General features: G+C 38.7%; 1 protein-coding gene across 7 annotated transcripts in view; it reads left to right on the top strand.

Moving 5' to 3' along the window:
• MTUS1 (microtubule associated scaffold protein 1) overlaps positions 1-15,784 on the top strand; it is a 94,000-nt gene extending 78,216 nt beyond the window's left edge. For all 7 annotated transcript variants that reach the window (XM_059817551.1, XM_059817549.1, XM_059817550.1 and 4 more), the window contains 7 exons: positions 5,477-5,691; positions 6,233-6,338; positions 7,346-7,419; positions 7,525-7,620; positions 10,171-10,287; positions 11,623-11,720; positions 12,535-15,784. In XM_059817551.1, coding sequence (XP_059673534.1) covers positions 5,477-5,691; positions 6,233-6,338; positions 7,346-7,419; positions 7,525-7,620; positions 10,171-10,287; positions 11,623-11,720; positions 12,535-12,751 — 923 coding nt within the window. In that variant the 3' untranslated portion in view covers positions 12,752-15,784. The remainder of the gene's footprint in view (positions 1-5,476; positions 5,692-6,232; positions 6,339-7,345; positions 7,420-7,524; positions 7,621-10,170; positions 10,288-11,622; positions 11,721-12,534) is intronic.
• The last annotated feature ends 1,358 nt before the right edge of the window (positions 15,785-17,142 follow it).

Raw genomic sequence — 17,142 nt, 5'->3', positions numbered from 1 at the left:
TTGCAAGACTAAATAGACTTGCGGTCAAATTGTCTCTTTTGCTGGGTTATTCTGTATGACCCTTTCTACCAAAATTCCTGGTTGTGTAATTATTTAAATCTGCATTATGATCCCAGAACCTGCCTTTGGCAGTGACCGTGTGGCTGCACGGAGTGTGGGAAGGATGGTTGCCGGACACTGCTTTCTGCTCTTGGTAGCTGGAAACATGTGCGAGGATTAGCCATGATCATGTGTTTGGGGATGTGCTTTTCAAAGGAGTTCAAATTCATTCACAGTCGGGTTCTGAACTTGGGTTTCCTTAAAATCTCTAGCCACAAACTTTGTGCTTTGAATGTAAATGCCTTGGTTCTGGGAGCCTGGACCAGGTACGGATGTCCTGTTTGTCACCTGTTTCCCCTCTTATTAAGATGCAAGCTAGCATGTAAATTATTTCTAGTTACCTGTTTAATTATGAAAGTAGCAATTGCAAGAGCTGCGTATTTCTTGAGAGGTACAAAACTACTCCTCTAAATTAATTACGCTTCAAATTGTTTCGGAGCCTCTTTGCAACAATGCTGGACGTGATCCAGCTCAGTCCTGCTACAAAACAGCAGGTGCAGAGCTGACGCAGCCCGTGCCCGCCTTGGCCCTTTGAAAATTGCTGTTCGTGAGCCTTTTTCAGTGCGCTGGAGAAGCTTGCATGTATCCTGTACAGCCAGCCAAATGCCTAACCTCTCTCTCCCCTCCATTTGCTGCATTGCAATTGATAAACAGTGTCGTCTTAAATACCTTCATGCTATTTTTTACTGATAAATGACCTTTAAAATGTTTTGGAGGTTGGGATAAAGACTATTGTGTTTTATGGATAGATGGAGTGAATGTGATTTGATTTTCAGGTTTTCGTGATCTTTAAGAATACCTAATAGTAGATAGACATGTCTGCCAATTATTTGGGGCAGGGCCTAACTTGCCGTAAGTCATACGCTTGCCTGCCTGCTGACACTGTAGTGTTTGCAGCATTAGAGGGTGGGAGCTTACTTCTTGGCAGATACCTGGATGCTTCACATATGTATTCAACCATACCCACTTAAATGTAGTTTAAAGCATGCTTTTTTGGTCTACCTGCCTCGTTTCAACTTGCCCAGGAACCAAAATATGAAATGAAGCCTAATGTCCCATACCATTAGTCTCATTATAGAAGTAACACCAAGAAACTTGATCATAAACTTGAAAGCATCTTTGGGTAGAAGAATTTCCAATATTGAGAATATGCCAAAATCATGAGTTAATTATTAGATAACAATTTGAAAAAAAATATTATATGGAGAAGAAAATGAGCCTTTGTGTCTACAGTAGACTTAACTGATCACAGAACATACACAATAGATCTTGCAGTGGGAAACATGAAGTTAGAGCAATAAAGTGTTATGTGCTGTGGCATAACACCATGCTAAATACTCGATGTTTTCTGGTAATTATCCCCTTTTCACATCCCTCACATCTATTAAAATGCTGCTAGTTTACTGTCCTAGTGACCTCTTTCAAAATGTCAGTCTAATGGCTTTTCATAAATTCATGTGTTGTCGTCTTAGAGCTATGGTTATGGTGACTTTTAGGGGGATGTAAGTTGAAAAATGATTTTATGTAAGCAGTTTAGCCATAAGGACTGAATTGGATGATGAGTTGTGTTTTGTAATTAGAATAAGAAAAAACTAGATTTTGTAAGAAGGAGATACTGCACAGTTGTAAGCTCTTATCTCTTGGCTACTTTTACTGAAAATAGGAAAAGGATTTCTTGGGGATAGTAAGGCAACTTCTGTAGTCCTCTCCTTCAGCTGGTGCTGGTTCTTGTGGTTTGGATCTGCTGCCGTTTGCACTATTGCAGGGAATTGCCACATGCCTAGTTCTCCATACATCTCTTTTGCAGGCTTTTGTGTCATGGTTCTGGCACATACAGAGCTTCTCAGTGAAATACCTAAGATGTGAGTGGCCATTGTTAACTACTACAGATGAATGTTAATTTTACATGTCAAAAACAGCAGTTTTGATCTGAAGTTACGCTGTTACCAAATCTCAGAAACTTTCTGTGATTGCCAGAGGTCATGGTTCTGCCCAAAAGAACCAGGCTCTTCGTTTATAATAAACAGGTGTTAAGAAGCCTAAAAATACAGATTAATCTTGCTCCCTGTTGCAATAATACAGGGAGAGACTGTGTTGTGTGATTGGGAGGAGAGGCTGGGACAGCCAAGTAGGAGAAAAATACTAATGGCTTTGCAGTTTGAATAAAGAAGTAAATCTTGCTTCTGGCTGCCAAGTACACCATTCCATATGCTCTATCCTTAAAGCTTTAAACTGTTTAGTGTTACAGGTGAGATTGAACAAACTTAATGGACAAATGGATAGTGCATCTTTTCATCTATATGGCTTGATTTTTCCCTCAAATACTGTTGGACCATTTGTCTCCTGTTGTTTTCTTGCTCAAGGTCTGTGTGACATAATGAAGATGTAGAATTGCGGAGGGAAGCGCTTTAAGAAGGGAAAGGAAGCACAGTAGTTATGTACAAAAACTCTGAAGCATGCCCTTCAAGTGTCTGAAGTGGATGAGAAGTCAAAATAGAGATTTTGTGTGTGCTACTGGAAAAGCACATGCTCCAGTTACAATTTTTTCTTGAAAATTAAGCACTGGTTCAAGGAGAAAACTCTCAAGTTCAGTAGCCATCACATTTGATTAGTCAGGAGTTTTGCAGCATCCTCTTGCAGTGCATGAGTGGCCAAACTAAGGATTAGTTGCCTTTTTCATGGCTTGTCCCTTTCTTAAAACAAGGCAATGTACAGTCATAAAATACATGATACAGTCTGGAGATGGATAGGGCTGTGCAAAATACTTGCTGCAGACACTTGAATCTTGAGTATGGGGACTAATTTTGGTTTACAGGATAATTTCAAATTGACAATTCTTCAGTTGGTGCTTCTGCTGAAGCTTCACACATGCAGTTTCTTGCGCCACCATGATACTGGGAGCTCACTGGTGGTGTCATGGTTCTGATCCTTGTTTGGATGTCAAGGATTCAAGTCAGGCTTTCAATCTGCAAGAAGGCATTGCAGCCTCCAGCTTTGCAAAAGCCAGATGTTACCTTAAAGGTAACACAACATTCAACTGCCAATACAAGTTTTAAAAGTTTTTGTTTGCCTTTGTAACATTAGTTGTCTTACAAATCTGAATTGCAAACTGGCCGAATAAGAACTGATGCGTCTATTTTCTTTGATAAAGGCGTGGTTTGCTGTTTGCTTTTTTCTGAAGTGTTTTGCATCATCTGAAGTGCTGTGTGCTGACTTTTAAAGAGAAGACAATGATAGGCAGCACATTCTTTTAGCCAAATGGAGGCAAACAAATGGCTCCGGCCTTACAAATAAAGAATTGGATGTTTGCTTCTTCCTCTTTTGGTTTTAAAGGAAGTGGATCATGTGAAGCACTTTGTTACAATTATTTCAAACGAGGCATGTGAGTTGCCTGCCTCTCGGCTATACCCCTCTTACTCTGCTATAGATGGTCAGATTTGTTCTGCATGTGGTTGGCTGTGTAATGTCTGCATTTGGCTCGCTGCCTAGTTCTTTGCATTACAAAATAAAGTCCCCTACCTGTGATGCTTCCTCTTCACCAAAAACATGACAATACAAGCATATATATTCAGTAACATTACGCCAATGCGATGTGATAGAATTGTGAATGCTAATTTTTCCATTTTTTTTCCAAAGGGAGCAGTTCTAACAGGAGTGTTTGGAAGGAATAAAGATAGGGAAATAAAGAAATCTTCCTTGGTGGTGATATGGAAAGTACTGAAAACTATGAAACCTGCTTGGGTTGCAGAGAATGTTGCAGTACGTTTCAGTTGAGCCTTTAGTTGTAATGTTGCCAGTCATGGGATGAACAGCTTGGCTTACATCTGTCCTGATCAGCAGATCATTCACACAGACCTAGTGCAGAGCTAAGCCTGGTGTTAAAACTAATTCAGGTAGACACAAATGCGGATTGATTTCCATGCAGTGCAGCTCACTCTTACACCTTCTAGTTCAACTGCAGGTTCCAAGTGATGGCAGCAGGGCCAAGACTTCTTTACAGTTTCCCTAAGAGAGTGCAAGTGTCATTCATCAAGTTACTCACTTGCTCTTGATGAGCCATAGCAAAAAGGGAATTGGACACGTGTAACTTAAGGCACTCTGCTGGGGCAGGCTGCTTTCCCTAGAGCCCAGCCCAGTACTGCTTTGGGAATCTGTCCTTGAAGATACTGTAATTTATGTCTTAAGGTTCAAGCACAGATGTGGTGAGAATTTCCTGCATTGCCTGTACAAAAATCCTTGAATCTTCCCATGCTTTTACATAAAGTTTATATTGATACTGGGCAGCGTGCCAAGCTGCTATAGTGTATATGTATGACTTCTCCAGTATTTGATTCAAGGTCAAATTAACGTTTTAGTTGATTTTTCTCTTAAGTATGCACTCATCTGACTAATTTATTTTAAACCCACGCAGTGGAGTCTGTATAGAAGCAGTTTTGCTTAATTAAGGTCAGTGACCACATGCTTGTGTTAGAGGTCCTGTTTCACCCTACTTCCAGGCTTTGGGTGCAGCTGGAACCACATAAGGTGCTTGCTCCAGTCATATTAACAGCAGCAAAGTGACTCTCCTCCTATTTGGGCCTGTCTGGCTGGAGTTGGCAATGCTAAATTTCCAACTCAAAAGTACAGGTTACTAACCTCTGGTTTGCCTTTTAACCAGCTGTAAATATGGGGAGACAAACCTAGGCAGTCTTCTTAGCTGACCTGTGTTAATATAAATGTAAAGAGAATTACACAGCATTTCTTTCTGTTTTCTTAATACTCTGCACTTTCTGCCTGAAACTATTCTGTATCTTGCATACTTAAGTATCTCAGGCATATGCATATTAGCAGTATGTTTCAGATTGGCGGTTCTGTATTGGGCAGTCCATGTCAGGCTGGAATTGCTTCTCTGCTGCATATCTGAGTGGGAGTAACATGTTGAAGGGATGGTCTTCAGGATATTAAGACTTTCAAATTTAGCTAAGTGGTTTATATATCAAAAAGTGAAGTACTCTGACAAACACGCTACTGAAATGGGATCAAATTAGGTGAAGTAGTGAACCCAATTATTTTTTTTTTATTGGAGCACTCCAGTGTCTCTTGTGAGTCATTCATTCTTCTATGTCATGACAAACTGTCACAATTCTGCTTTCTCTATGGTTATATTTCCTGGCTTAACTAGATTCAATTAATTCTCAGCATAAGAAACACTGAATTCGGTATTTTTGCAAAGATCTCATGTGTCCTTGGAGGTAGCACTCATTTTGTGGATAAATTATATTTGTCTTCATATAACCATGTTGCTATGCAGTGTTCAGTATCTTCAATACTTGCAATGAAGATGGTGAAATTAGCATTGAGCTTGATACAATTGAATTATTTTTTTTTACATCTTCAGTAACCACTTCTGCAGCTTGTGAGAAATTGGAGAGAGACAGGAATGAACTGCAAGTTGCTTATGAAGGATTTCTGCAGAAGTTAAACCAGCAACATCACAATGATTTAGCTGAGCTGGAGGAGAGGCTTAAACAGTTTTACACTGCAGAATGTGAGAAACTCCAAAGTATCTGCATTGAAGAAGCTGAAAAGTACAAAGCGCAACTCCAGGAGCAGGTTTGTGACATTCAAAGTAGAAATGTTCTCTAGCAATTGCTTTCTGCTACAAATGACCCTTCAGAGAATCCTGGGTTTTGCTAATAATGGAGCTATTTTATCTAATGTGAAACTCCGCTTTGTTGCAACTATAAAAATATTACTACAGTAAGCTGTCCAGATCTTAAGCTTGTGTTTTAAATGTAATGGAGATTCCTCATGTTCTGTATAATTCAATGACTTCTAGAGCTCCACTGGATATTTTGAGGCAGCTTGAGTTTTAAGATTTATAGAAACACCCAGCCTGTGACCTTCCTTTGTAACAAATCCATGTGTGCCACAGATGCATACATCATCCTTTTAGTAGATGAGAATGATGCCTTACAGTTTACTACTACCAAGTGTTGTATGTGGCTTAACTTCTCCTGTGACCATCTGTTAAGTGCTACATAGACCATTTAAAATGTACTCAATGTATTGCATAAAGCCATTGGAACAATACTTTAAACAAAGGTTAAGTTGACACATGCAAGGGGAAAAAAATCATGTTGTCATATTGCAGGTGGACAACTTAAATATCACACATGAAAACTTTAAGCTGGAACTCGAAAACAGCCACTCAGAAAAAGTAGAGGAGCTGAAAAAAGAGTATGAATCCTCTTTTTCAGGCAAGTATTTTGTATTCAAGTACATATGCTATAGTGCTACTAGTCACAAACGAAAATATTCAAGCTTTTTCATCAATATGTTCATTTCATTGGTCACGGTGGTCAGCTATCTTTAAAAAAGTTGGCTGAATTCCTTCCTTTGGAACTGAACGAGTCTCATTTTACATACAGAAATAACTGTGATCCCATTGTAATTGAATGAAACTTTTAAAACAGTTTAAGAGTGGAGATGACTCTTTCTTCCAGTAAAAGATGTCTGAATTGCAGTCTACCCTCAAAATCTCAAGTTAATGAGTAATTGCTTCCACCCCCTTAGTTCTGTAAGGAGCACCTCAAAACTGAAATTGAGGGTAAGCAGATTTGTGTGCTTTCCAGACTGACATAGGAGTGTTGAAATATTACACACTGCTTACACTATACTGGGGCAAAGGTTGTTCTTCAGGGAGGGGGTGGTGAGTGTGCTCAGTTTGAAATGGCATTGCATCTAATTATTTAAGTGATGATAATCTCCATCCTCCCTCCAACTCCACTTGATAACCAAGTTTCCAGTGATACTTTTACATCATTAAAACTGGTGACGCTTCCACTGCAGTCAAAGAGCAAACTTCTGTGTGTGGCATCTCCAAAGTAGGAAAGGAAATGGTTTTCTAGTTTTTGGAAGACACAATTTGAATTTTTGCTGTTTCCCATCAGAAACTCAGCTTTTGTCAGATGTGGCTTTTGTGCTCAATTCATCCATTTGCTGCATGTAGATGAATGCTTTCAAAATTGACACGCTGTCAACTAAAGAAATGGATATGCAAGGGGGCAATCAACAAATCTGAAGCAGCAATAACTTATGCTTTGTACATGCTTTGGATCAGTTGATGATAAATGTTCTTTCTGTGTTGTCATTGACTCTGCATCTGTGCTTATGTGTATTGGCTGGCTTTTGGTGCTGCTTCTTTTCAAAAAGAATTTTCATGTCTAACATGGTGTTAAAAATCTGCAAAAATAATTTGTTGCAGAGCTCAAGAGCGCCCATGAATCTGAAAGGAAGTCACTTGAAGATTCCTTTAAAGAGAAGCAGGAATTGCTAGAGGTTTGTTAAGGGTTGGGGTCATTGCAACAGTCTTAAAACTTAAAAGGTGGTTTGGAGATGTGCACTGAATTCTTGGCCTAACTATACCATATCTTTCAATTTCAGAAAAAAATTGATGAATTAAAATGTGAAAACGACTCTCTGAGTGAGAAGCTGAAATTAGAAGAGCAAAAACAAATAGCCAAAGAAAAAGCTAATCTTGTAAGTCTTTATTTTCAAAAGCAATGCAGATGAGCAGATCTTGTAAGCCTGGGTTTATTTTATTTTATAATATGAAAGGTTTGCAATCAAGCCTGGTAGGGCTCCCATACTAAACTAGTATTTTATGTAAATGGCTTGCCTGCCAAAAGTTTTTTCTCAATCACTACAGTGTTGTGTATTAATGTACCATTATAAATCTACAAAGCTGTTGAATATCTAAGTCAGTGGTGTAAGTTACAGCCTAAGTTAAATTGAAGGCTTACATGTATGCAAAAGTTGTGCCATAGTTTTCTTCTAGACAGTTGATAAACACTCTAACAGTGCTATGATCAGTGTGTGCTTACATCACTATGACAAAACCCACTTCTTGTGCTTGAGTCTTAAATGCATTTACTCAAACATTGATTCATACTTGTTGCTGATTTATCCTTCAGATAAAGTTCTTTTTTGTCCTGCCTTTCCTCCCAAGGCTGCTGCTACCTGGGATGCTCCTGGGTTAGAAATGTGCTCTGAGAGACGTTTTTCATACACTGGGAGGGTTAGACACAAACATGCTTATCTTTCTGGTTACCCGGAAATAACTAGAATACCAGAAGTATTGCTTATCCCATGAAGAGAAATTCCATGCTTAAAAACTCACTTAGGATGCTCCTAGGAGAAGTTGCCCTAGTTTTCACTGGAATTAAATTGATTTTTTTCTCTTACTGCTTATTCTAGTGGCAGAACAGAGCTGCCAGAAGAAGAATCTGCAACCACAATATGTTGCTGTGGTTAGGAGAGATAATACCAAAGAGAAGGTGTTCTATACTGCACTTGGGAGTTTGAACTGTATTCCATAGACATGCTCAGATGTTGTTTAATTTAAAGGAGTAAGTCAAGTGCCTTTACAGAGCTGCAGATGCACTTTGCATCCTGACAGCATAAGACACATCATAAGCTTGAGGCTTCTCTATGGAAAAATACTGATTTGACCCAGTGTATTTTTCTGTACTAAACACAAATTCTGCACTATCAGAATTCCCATTAGTCCTTTAAAGACAGAGGTGTATTTCCAATTCTCCAGTATTATTTAGATAGTGTCACTTGATACTCCCAGCTTTTTTGCTAAAATCTTATGCAGGCCTTTCAGTCTTTTTATCTGGCTCTGTGCTCTACTATAAGTAGCTAATGTGGTGGCTCAGATTTAACTTTAAAAAGACCTTTTAAGACCATTGGGGCAGAGGAGGGAAAGAGGAAAAAAATTTTCAACATACACAAAGCTGCATTTAAACTTTTCAGGATCACTTTTCTCACTAGCTCCTAGTAAAAAGCCACATGTAAAGCCACAAAAGGGAAGAACGAAGTTCAAATAGTCTGCCTCCTCCTCTGAGGTAGCACAGCACACCCCACCCTCATGCGCACTTCTGTTCAAAAGTAGAAATTAAACAAGAATCACTAATGCCACAGACCTTAAAAACAGGCAGGAGAATGAAATATGTAGGTGATGAGGCCCTTGTTAGGTGTGAAATGTACCCCACAAAACTGCAGTTATTGCCCTCCGAGTCTTAGGTTTCTGATGCGGCAGTGAAGCTGTTACTCAAGGTGGTACACTAGTATTCCTACCCAAATATGCTAAAACAAGTTTTGTTTGTTTTTAAAGAAACTTAGTTACACAATACACTTAATCATTGATTTCTGTTTGTGTTCCACTCGCACTATCTGGAAGTGAACTAAGACTTGCTTTATTTCTCCTTATTTCTGTCTGTGACTTTGTCTTTGAAATGTAGAGAGTATGTTTTACTCTGCGGTGTTTGAAAGGTTCCTAACTCTGCAAAAGAGGTCCTTGAGGAAACTAGATCTGAACCTGCCCTGTCCCCTTCCTGCTCTCCCCTCCACCTCCCAGAAAACAACAAAAAAAGGAAAAATAAAAAAGAAAGTCCTAACTTGCTGTATTGTAGATGTCATGGATGTACAGCAGTGCAAGATGTTTACGTGCAATTGCATTTCAAGGCTTTAAGAAGAATGTAAAAATGAAAATTTTCAATTTCTGCTTATGAACCAGCTACCTTCAGACACAAAACAGGGAAAATCAGCTGCAGTCAAGTTCATAGCTTTAAATTTCTCGTATTTTTGAACTACTCCAGCATCTGAAAATTCTTCAGATGTTTACTCTAATTACCTCTTGGGATGGGTTATGAGTAATATGAAATAAATTTTGGAACTCCTAGCCTTAAAGGGAGCCCTTGGGCACTCCTGCAAAACAAGTTTTGCTGTGACAGCTTTAGTGCCTTCCTTTGACTCACAAGGGTTTTTCACGTTTGTGGCGTAAAGCGTTTTCTGAACAGCTTCTAAGGAAAACTGCAACTGTCCACCTACACCAAAGGACGAACAAAATCAGAGGAGAAGGTGGTAGCAGATTTTTTTTTTATTCTAAACTGTTCAACTTTGATTTCATTTAGAACAAGTAACTGTTGTTACCATATTTAGTTTCTTACTCTTTTTAAATAGCAGAGATATTTAAATTGTTCCTGAAACTCAGGGTACTAAGCAAACTCTGTGCAAATCTTTCAGAAAAACCCACAGATTATGTATCTGGAACAGGAGCTGGAAAGTTTGAAAGCAGTGCTGGAGATCAAGAATGAGAAACTCCATCAGCAGGATGTAAAGCTAATGAAGATGGAAAAACTGGTGAGTTTTCCTTGGGGTCTGGCAGGTTTGGACCACGTTTCCGAGTTATATTCTGATAATGAACTCGGGCTGGTCAGCCTTACATGCGAGGATTAGTTTTGGGTTTTTTTGTTTAAAAGGAAACATGAAATGATGATGGGACATGCTCACATTGCAGGTACAATTGTATCTGCATTGGGCTGTAATGTAAAGAGGGGGAAGGAATCACCAGATGCTGTAAATGACATTTTAACCTCTTAAGACAATTACTGATTTGCATAAACTGTAGCTAAGTTAGTATGGGGTTATCTGGGACCCTATTCAACATTTCCTTTCCTCTTCCCTCTCTTCTCCACCCCCAAAGAAAAAATCCTTACCTGCTATGTTTGCTTGAGTGTTATGGAAGATAGATTGCACTGTCAGGAAAACATTAACATGGAAATGTTCCTAATTAAACAAGAAGGGATCAAATATGAAATGGAATAAATGTTTTCATCTAGAGTTGATTAGCTTAGGTCTATCATTTTAGCTATTATCTTTAAGCTACTTGTTTAGCTGTGTGGATTTGCTCCTGATCTGTGCATAATTCCACATGAAAAGGCAATTTTTGGGGCAGAACTTGCAATTACTTAGCATGCTCTTGTTTGTGGCAGGACAGGTTCTTATCCTGGGTGAGGCCTTCGAAGACTGTTGTAATACTTGCTTAAGCAAGATTTTAATGAAGAAGTATAGAAAGAGGTTTGGATACAAAGGAATACATTCATCTCAGTTGTTCAGTATTGTACAGCATCATACATTGCCCTGGTCTACAATTACTAGTAAACCTTTCTCTTTTCTGAGAGACGCTGGCCACAGTCTAGAAGCCCTTGGACCATCCAACCATTTAATCACTGTTTTTCCTTAACTTTTGATAACATCCTGCAGCAATGAAGTGGAATCAGGAGAGCAACAGGGAGAGCTGTTTACACAGGGGAGCTCTTGAATTTGTCACAGTAGCATGTTATTTCTAGACAGTCTTCTGTCTGCAACACCTTCTGAAACTGCTGCCTGTCACTGGCAGAAGTTACTAGAATGTGCTGGTTAACTAGTAGATCCCTTATCAAGTCCTCCTTTGTTGGCATCTCATCAGCACAGGTGGCAAAATGCCAGCATTATGCAAGGATAAGGTAAGTAGGATCTATTTGACAATTACAGAATATTAAACCGTGATAGCAGGTCAGTCTCACGTTACTCTAGGTTTTTGCACTTACCATAACAAGGTCTGCAAACTCTAGATTATGAATGTCTCTGATTAGTCAGTATCTTGATGAGTGCATGTATGGGTTTTATTTTAAACTGTGACTTTTTTTTTCTAAGCTGGAGAACAACACAATCTTAATGGATAAATTAAAGAAGGTTCAGCAAGAAAATGAAGAATTAAAAGCTCGGATGGACAAACACATGGAGCTTTCAAGGTGAAACATATCTGTGGACTTTTAGATGTTCTTATGAACCACAGGAAGGTGTTCCTGTGACAAGAAAGTCCTGTGTAAATATTAGTGACTGCGACTTTGTAGTACTCTGTAATCCCACTTGTATCTCTACAAATGTGCATCCCTGTGTAGAAGAACAAGCAGGAACAGATTGTAAGGGGGTAAATGCTCAGTATGTTTTTCAGTGCTCCAAAACAGTATTTCAGGGAAGAAAAAGCAACTCAGAAACACCATCTTATTATAGATTGGCTCTTCAAGTATTACTGGCTTGAGAGCTAAACGTGGTTTTACTTACAACCACTTCAGTTGAGTGATTTGCCCTCAATTTAGATCAGTGAAAAGACCAGTGTGTTTTATTTAGCAATAATAAGAATACTTAACATTAATAAAATGGGTCTGAGGTTCTCCTAACTTCAACTATTGCTTAAACGGATGGGCAAACTCTTCCAGTTTGAAGGAAACTAAAGAAATGCAGCTTCTATGTAGAGCTCAACCTGCAACAAGACCCAAAGACTGCAGCATGGCCATTTAAAAGCGTCTGTCATTGTAAGCAGGACAAGCCTCACTTTTCAGATGCTTTTCTGGTCTTCAGGGATGTTTCCTATTGGTACTTCCTCCTGCTTTCTGCAAGCTACCAGTTTAAATCCAGCAAGGATGAGAACATGCTAAGTCCTCATTTTAAGGAAATAAGCTAAGCAGGGGTTTATGCAATTTGAAACCTCTCTTCAACAATTAAGTTCAATATTGTAGCCTCCAACTTGGGTTATGTGTTCTGATGTAGATCTTCCATTTGCAGGCAACTTTCTACGGAGCAAGCCGTTTTACAGGAGTCACTAGAGAAAGAATCAAAAGTAAACAAACGCCTGTCAATGGAGAACGAAGAACTTCTGTGGAAGTTGCACAATGGCGACCTATGCAGCCCAAGAAAACTCTCTCCCAGTTCTCCATCCGTGCCTCTTCAGTCCCCACGAAATTCTGGTAACTTTTCTAGTCCCACAGTATCACCAAGATGACATCTCTTGAGAGAAGGAGGGGATTGCATTTCATTTGTGATCTGCAGAACTGATCCCAACTTTAATCACAGGAGCAAGAGCTATATTAGCTGACTATGATGACTAAACACAACTGGAAACTATTTGGTGCAAAAATGGCGAAAAGAGACTGAGAATATGGGAGTAAGACATTCATGTTGCTCCTCCCAAAAAGACTTGTTTATGACCTCTATGGACATTGTTGCACAAAGCACTTACAGAGCAAGGAAAGACTTGTTCATTGCCTTTTCACCTAACTATAAGAAAAAGCTCAGGGGCTTAGATATAAAGATCACAACCTTTATAATATGTTCCTTATCACAGACACTTTTTTAAGGCTGTGTGTATGCATGTGTGCGTGCGTGTGCTGTGGATGGAATGGATGAAACACACTGTGCGTGTGTCTAATGCTGCCTTCTTTGCTGTGTATGTAATAAAGGATAAAAGCTGAAGACTATACATTGACATGTACTTCCTTAATAATGTTGTCAGTATGCATGCTTTTAGCATTCCCTCACCCAGGAATGAGGAGAGACTGCCACTAGTACTATAGGTTAGTTTCCTTCATCTTTCTGGTTTCAGTTCAGTAAAAAAATGGCATGAAAAGCTTTGTCAACGGACTCATTAGTGTCTTGGCCGACCTGAGTATGCAACTTTGAATTAATTTTAAAATCAAACTGAATTGCGGCCATATTTTGCATGGATTCTTCGTTTAATATCCATGCACAACTCTGCCATTTACGAGGAGACATTTTTTGCAGGATACAGTGGATTGTGGCTTTCAAGTCAACAAGGGTCACTGTCAGAACCACGGTAGCCCTCAAGGTCAGAAGTTACTAGTTGAGTTGCAGGTTTAGAAACCTAGACCTATCATCTTACCTGCTGAAAAAGAATCTCGTATTTCCCCAAAACAGCATGTCCATTGCTGAGGCCGTCTGCTGAGGATAAACTAGATGTATATTTGAAAGCCAAAGAGAAAAATGCAATAATTGTCATTGGGTGCATTCTTAACTCAGTTCTCAAGAAGAATCTTAAGTAATTTGTGAATTCCAATGTATCTGGTGACACACTTTGCCTTTTTAAGCATTAGCATTTGTATTAACGTTCTTCAGGGTTGGCTAAATTCACCTGAGGAAGAGGGCGAAGGTGGTAGCTGTGTATTTATCTTTCTTGCTAATTCTGCCATACCTTCCCTCTTAGACTGCAGGATATCAGTGTTTTGCCAGTTCATTTGGCAAAAGATCCTGTACAAGAGATTCTGTAGAGTAAGGGAAAAAAGTTGTCCTGGCTGCTGGAACTGGAGGCTGAGAGTGTCAGCGTTTCTGGAAATGTCATATGCTGAGCTTCAGCTGCAACAAGGTAATTGCGTAGACTTGCTACACCCTTGCTCCGACCTGTTTAAGATCTCTACATTGTACTTGCTAAACACAGGTTCAACTTCAAATTAGTATTACAAAACACTATCTATGCTTACAATAGCTTGGGATTTACAATACTGCTTCCAGGACCATTGTTACACTACTGTTTAGCTAATGCTGTTAGCTGGCTATACAGGTAAACTGTTATGGTAAATTATATGTGCAGAGTTTCCCTGTGTTTTCCAGTAGCTTAGGGACAGGAATCAAGGGGATGGAAAGTGTTTAGGGAACTCAACTGGAGAAGCACTTCAAACCCTTTTACCTAAGACTTGAAAAATCTTGGCTAGTAATGAGGAACACAGACATATGAACAAGACTGTTAACAGTGCTTCTACAGTAAGTAAACTTGTAATATGCTTAAACTTGTGATTGACTATTTCATAATTAAATTTACTTAATTTTCCATAATGTATGAGTTAAGGGTGCCATTTCTGTGGAACATTATGCTCTCATTTAATCCTCTTTAGGGTACCACTTGTTAGTGGTGTCAGTACTTAAAATGTTTTCTAGCGGTTTCAACTTTAATGAAAATCTTTTGTGGGCTAAAGCTTGGCTTAAAGTATATCTTGGAACATTCTTATTTTCTATGGTCAAAGAGATTTGATCGCTTGTATTTGAGCTGAATGCTTAAAAAATAAATTTTTTGTACTGATTGAAGGGTTTTTCTCCTACTTGTATTAGTCAAGTGATCTTTAAGGAGGAATATTCCTCCAAATACTGAAAACTCTTAGTACCTACTCAGCATAGCAGAACAGCAATAGTGAAGCCTCACTGGACAAATTATTAATGTTCACTAACCCTTAGAAAATTTTAACTCTACCCTTGCTGCTGCTCCTGTAGGCAGAAGTTACACAGAGCTTGCTTGTGATTATTAGTGATTCACTTTGAGATGGCTGTTAAAAAAAAAAGTAATGTAGATAACATTACAGAATTAAGCAATAGTAAAATACTTGAGTACAGTTGGCTTAATATAGGGACCCAATGTGCATATCCTTGGTAAAGGCATCCTACAAGGACTCACCTCATTCAAATGCTCACTTTATTCAGGGGTTTTTTTTGTGTGTGTGAGAAAAGCCACATAGAGTTTAGCAATCTAACAGTTGGTCATGTCACAAGAACAGTTGTCTAGCCACTGGTAAGAACTTACTTTATCTAGTTGCAATGTTAGGGCCTCAAACAAAACATGCAAGAGGAGTGCATACAAATGTATGAAGATCAAATATAGTGTACCCCTTCATGTAACAGAGAACAGGAAAGCTTTTCCAGGCTACCAGTACAGAAAAGTAAGTATGGTACAGTAAATAATACAAAGACTTAATTTGTCAATAGTTTCCTTCCACAATACAGGAGACTCCTCAGCTCTAAACTTCTTGCAAGTAGAATCTTGAATGCTGTTATGAAGTAATGAAGAATCCTTGTATACAGAAATCAGACTACAGAAATACCTGCTTAGTCTTTGTCCTGTTGGTCCAAAATAATTAAATAATTCTGTTTATCTGTAAGCACTGTGTCAATATTTTTCTCTATTTGAGTATTAATATTTTGAGCTTTAACTTAAATATCATGTGTTAGCAAATGCTTTGTCCAATTCAGTAACTTTTAAATATTTTACATATTTTTTGGTAATTTTAGCATAAAGCTTCTTCCAGGAAAAGCTAGAACCCTGTTCACCATAAATGTATGCCAAAGGTCTAGTGCTAGTCAAGCAATTAAACAAGTGATTTTCTTGAAATACTCAACCTTAACCAGTAGTTCCAACTCTAATGATAAGTTTCAAAGGAAGTTAGTGACTTTTGTATCTGTACCAATGAGTTTGTTGCCCTTCAACATATTTATACCATGGTTCACCTCCTGTCAATACTTTTCTCTAAAGGTCTTTGTATAAGTTGCTATATTTGCTGTAAAATTTGAGGTGAATCATTTCCTTATGCTAATTGAAGACTTGAAGTTTCTTGTTACAAACACCAAAGCCACTTGCATGTAAGCTGCTATCATTCATGCAGGAAATTCCTTCTACCTTCTAGACAGTAAGTAACCACTGACCTTTAAAACTGCTGTTGCCTGACAGCCAAGGAAATCATTTGAGGTTGAGCTGGAGTTAAAAAGCTCATCAGAAGGTTGGAATAATCATTGAACCCTTAAGAAACAACTACCTTCCGTCCACTGCTGCTGCCTTGCCTTAGCAGAGCAGTGACTGGGGTATGGAAATATGGAAATAGAAATAACAATACTGGCCGGTTTAGGCATGTGACTTTGACAAGTCACTTAAATTTTGTTTCCCAGGCTTCATTCTCTTACCTGGGGTCACTGTTAATTTATGTGGAAATGTGTAATTGTATCAATGTAAAAAGAACCAGGCCTGCCCAGGAGGCTTTTGGTAAAATAAAAACTATGTAAAATATATAGTAAAATAATTCTCATAGTATACAAATATGATAATTATTTTGACATTTGCAAGGGGGGAAAAATCCCAACTACCAAATATTCTTCCTTAAAGGCACTGCTTCTGTAGTTATGGTCAATCTTGAGAACTGCATGTGATCGGTACACATAACCATTAAACCTGAGGGAGACTACTTGAGCAATGCTGCAGCAATAGATTTACATTGTCTTTCCCTCTCCTGCTGTACTGTCACCAAGGAAGTGATGCTACCACATGAACTGCTGTGCTGTTGAACAAGTCTGAGCAGGTGACACTGTCTCCCACTTGGCTAGATATTTTAAAGGAAATCAATTGTTGAACTAAAGGCTCAAAAGCAGTTTGAAATTTAAGAAGTTGACACAGCTCCTGTAGTTCAAAGGGGAATATGTTATTCTGATAAATGGAAGTGCTAAAAACGAATGAACACATTGCACAACCTCATCCAGAAGCTCAGCGATTGTTAAAGTTACTCTGGTCAGAGGGGAGTCTTGCCAAAAAAGAGGTACAAAGACCTCTTTCAGGTATTGCTATGA

Source organism: Gavia stellata, chromosome 5, assembly GCF_030936135.1.
Source record: "Gavia stellata isolate bGavSte3 chromosome 5, bGavSte3.hap2, whole genome shotgun sequence".
NCBI lineage: Eukaryota > Metazoa > Chordata > Aves > Gaviiformes > Gaviidae > Gavia > Gavia stellata.
Note: the sequence above shows the minus strand (reverse complement) of the source record. Positions and strands in the feature narration are given on the sequence as shown.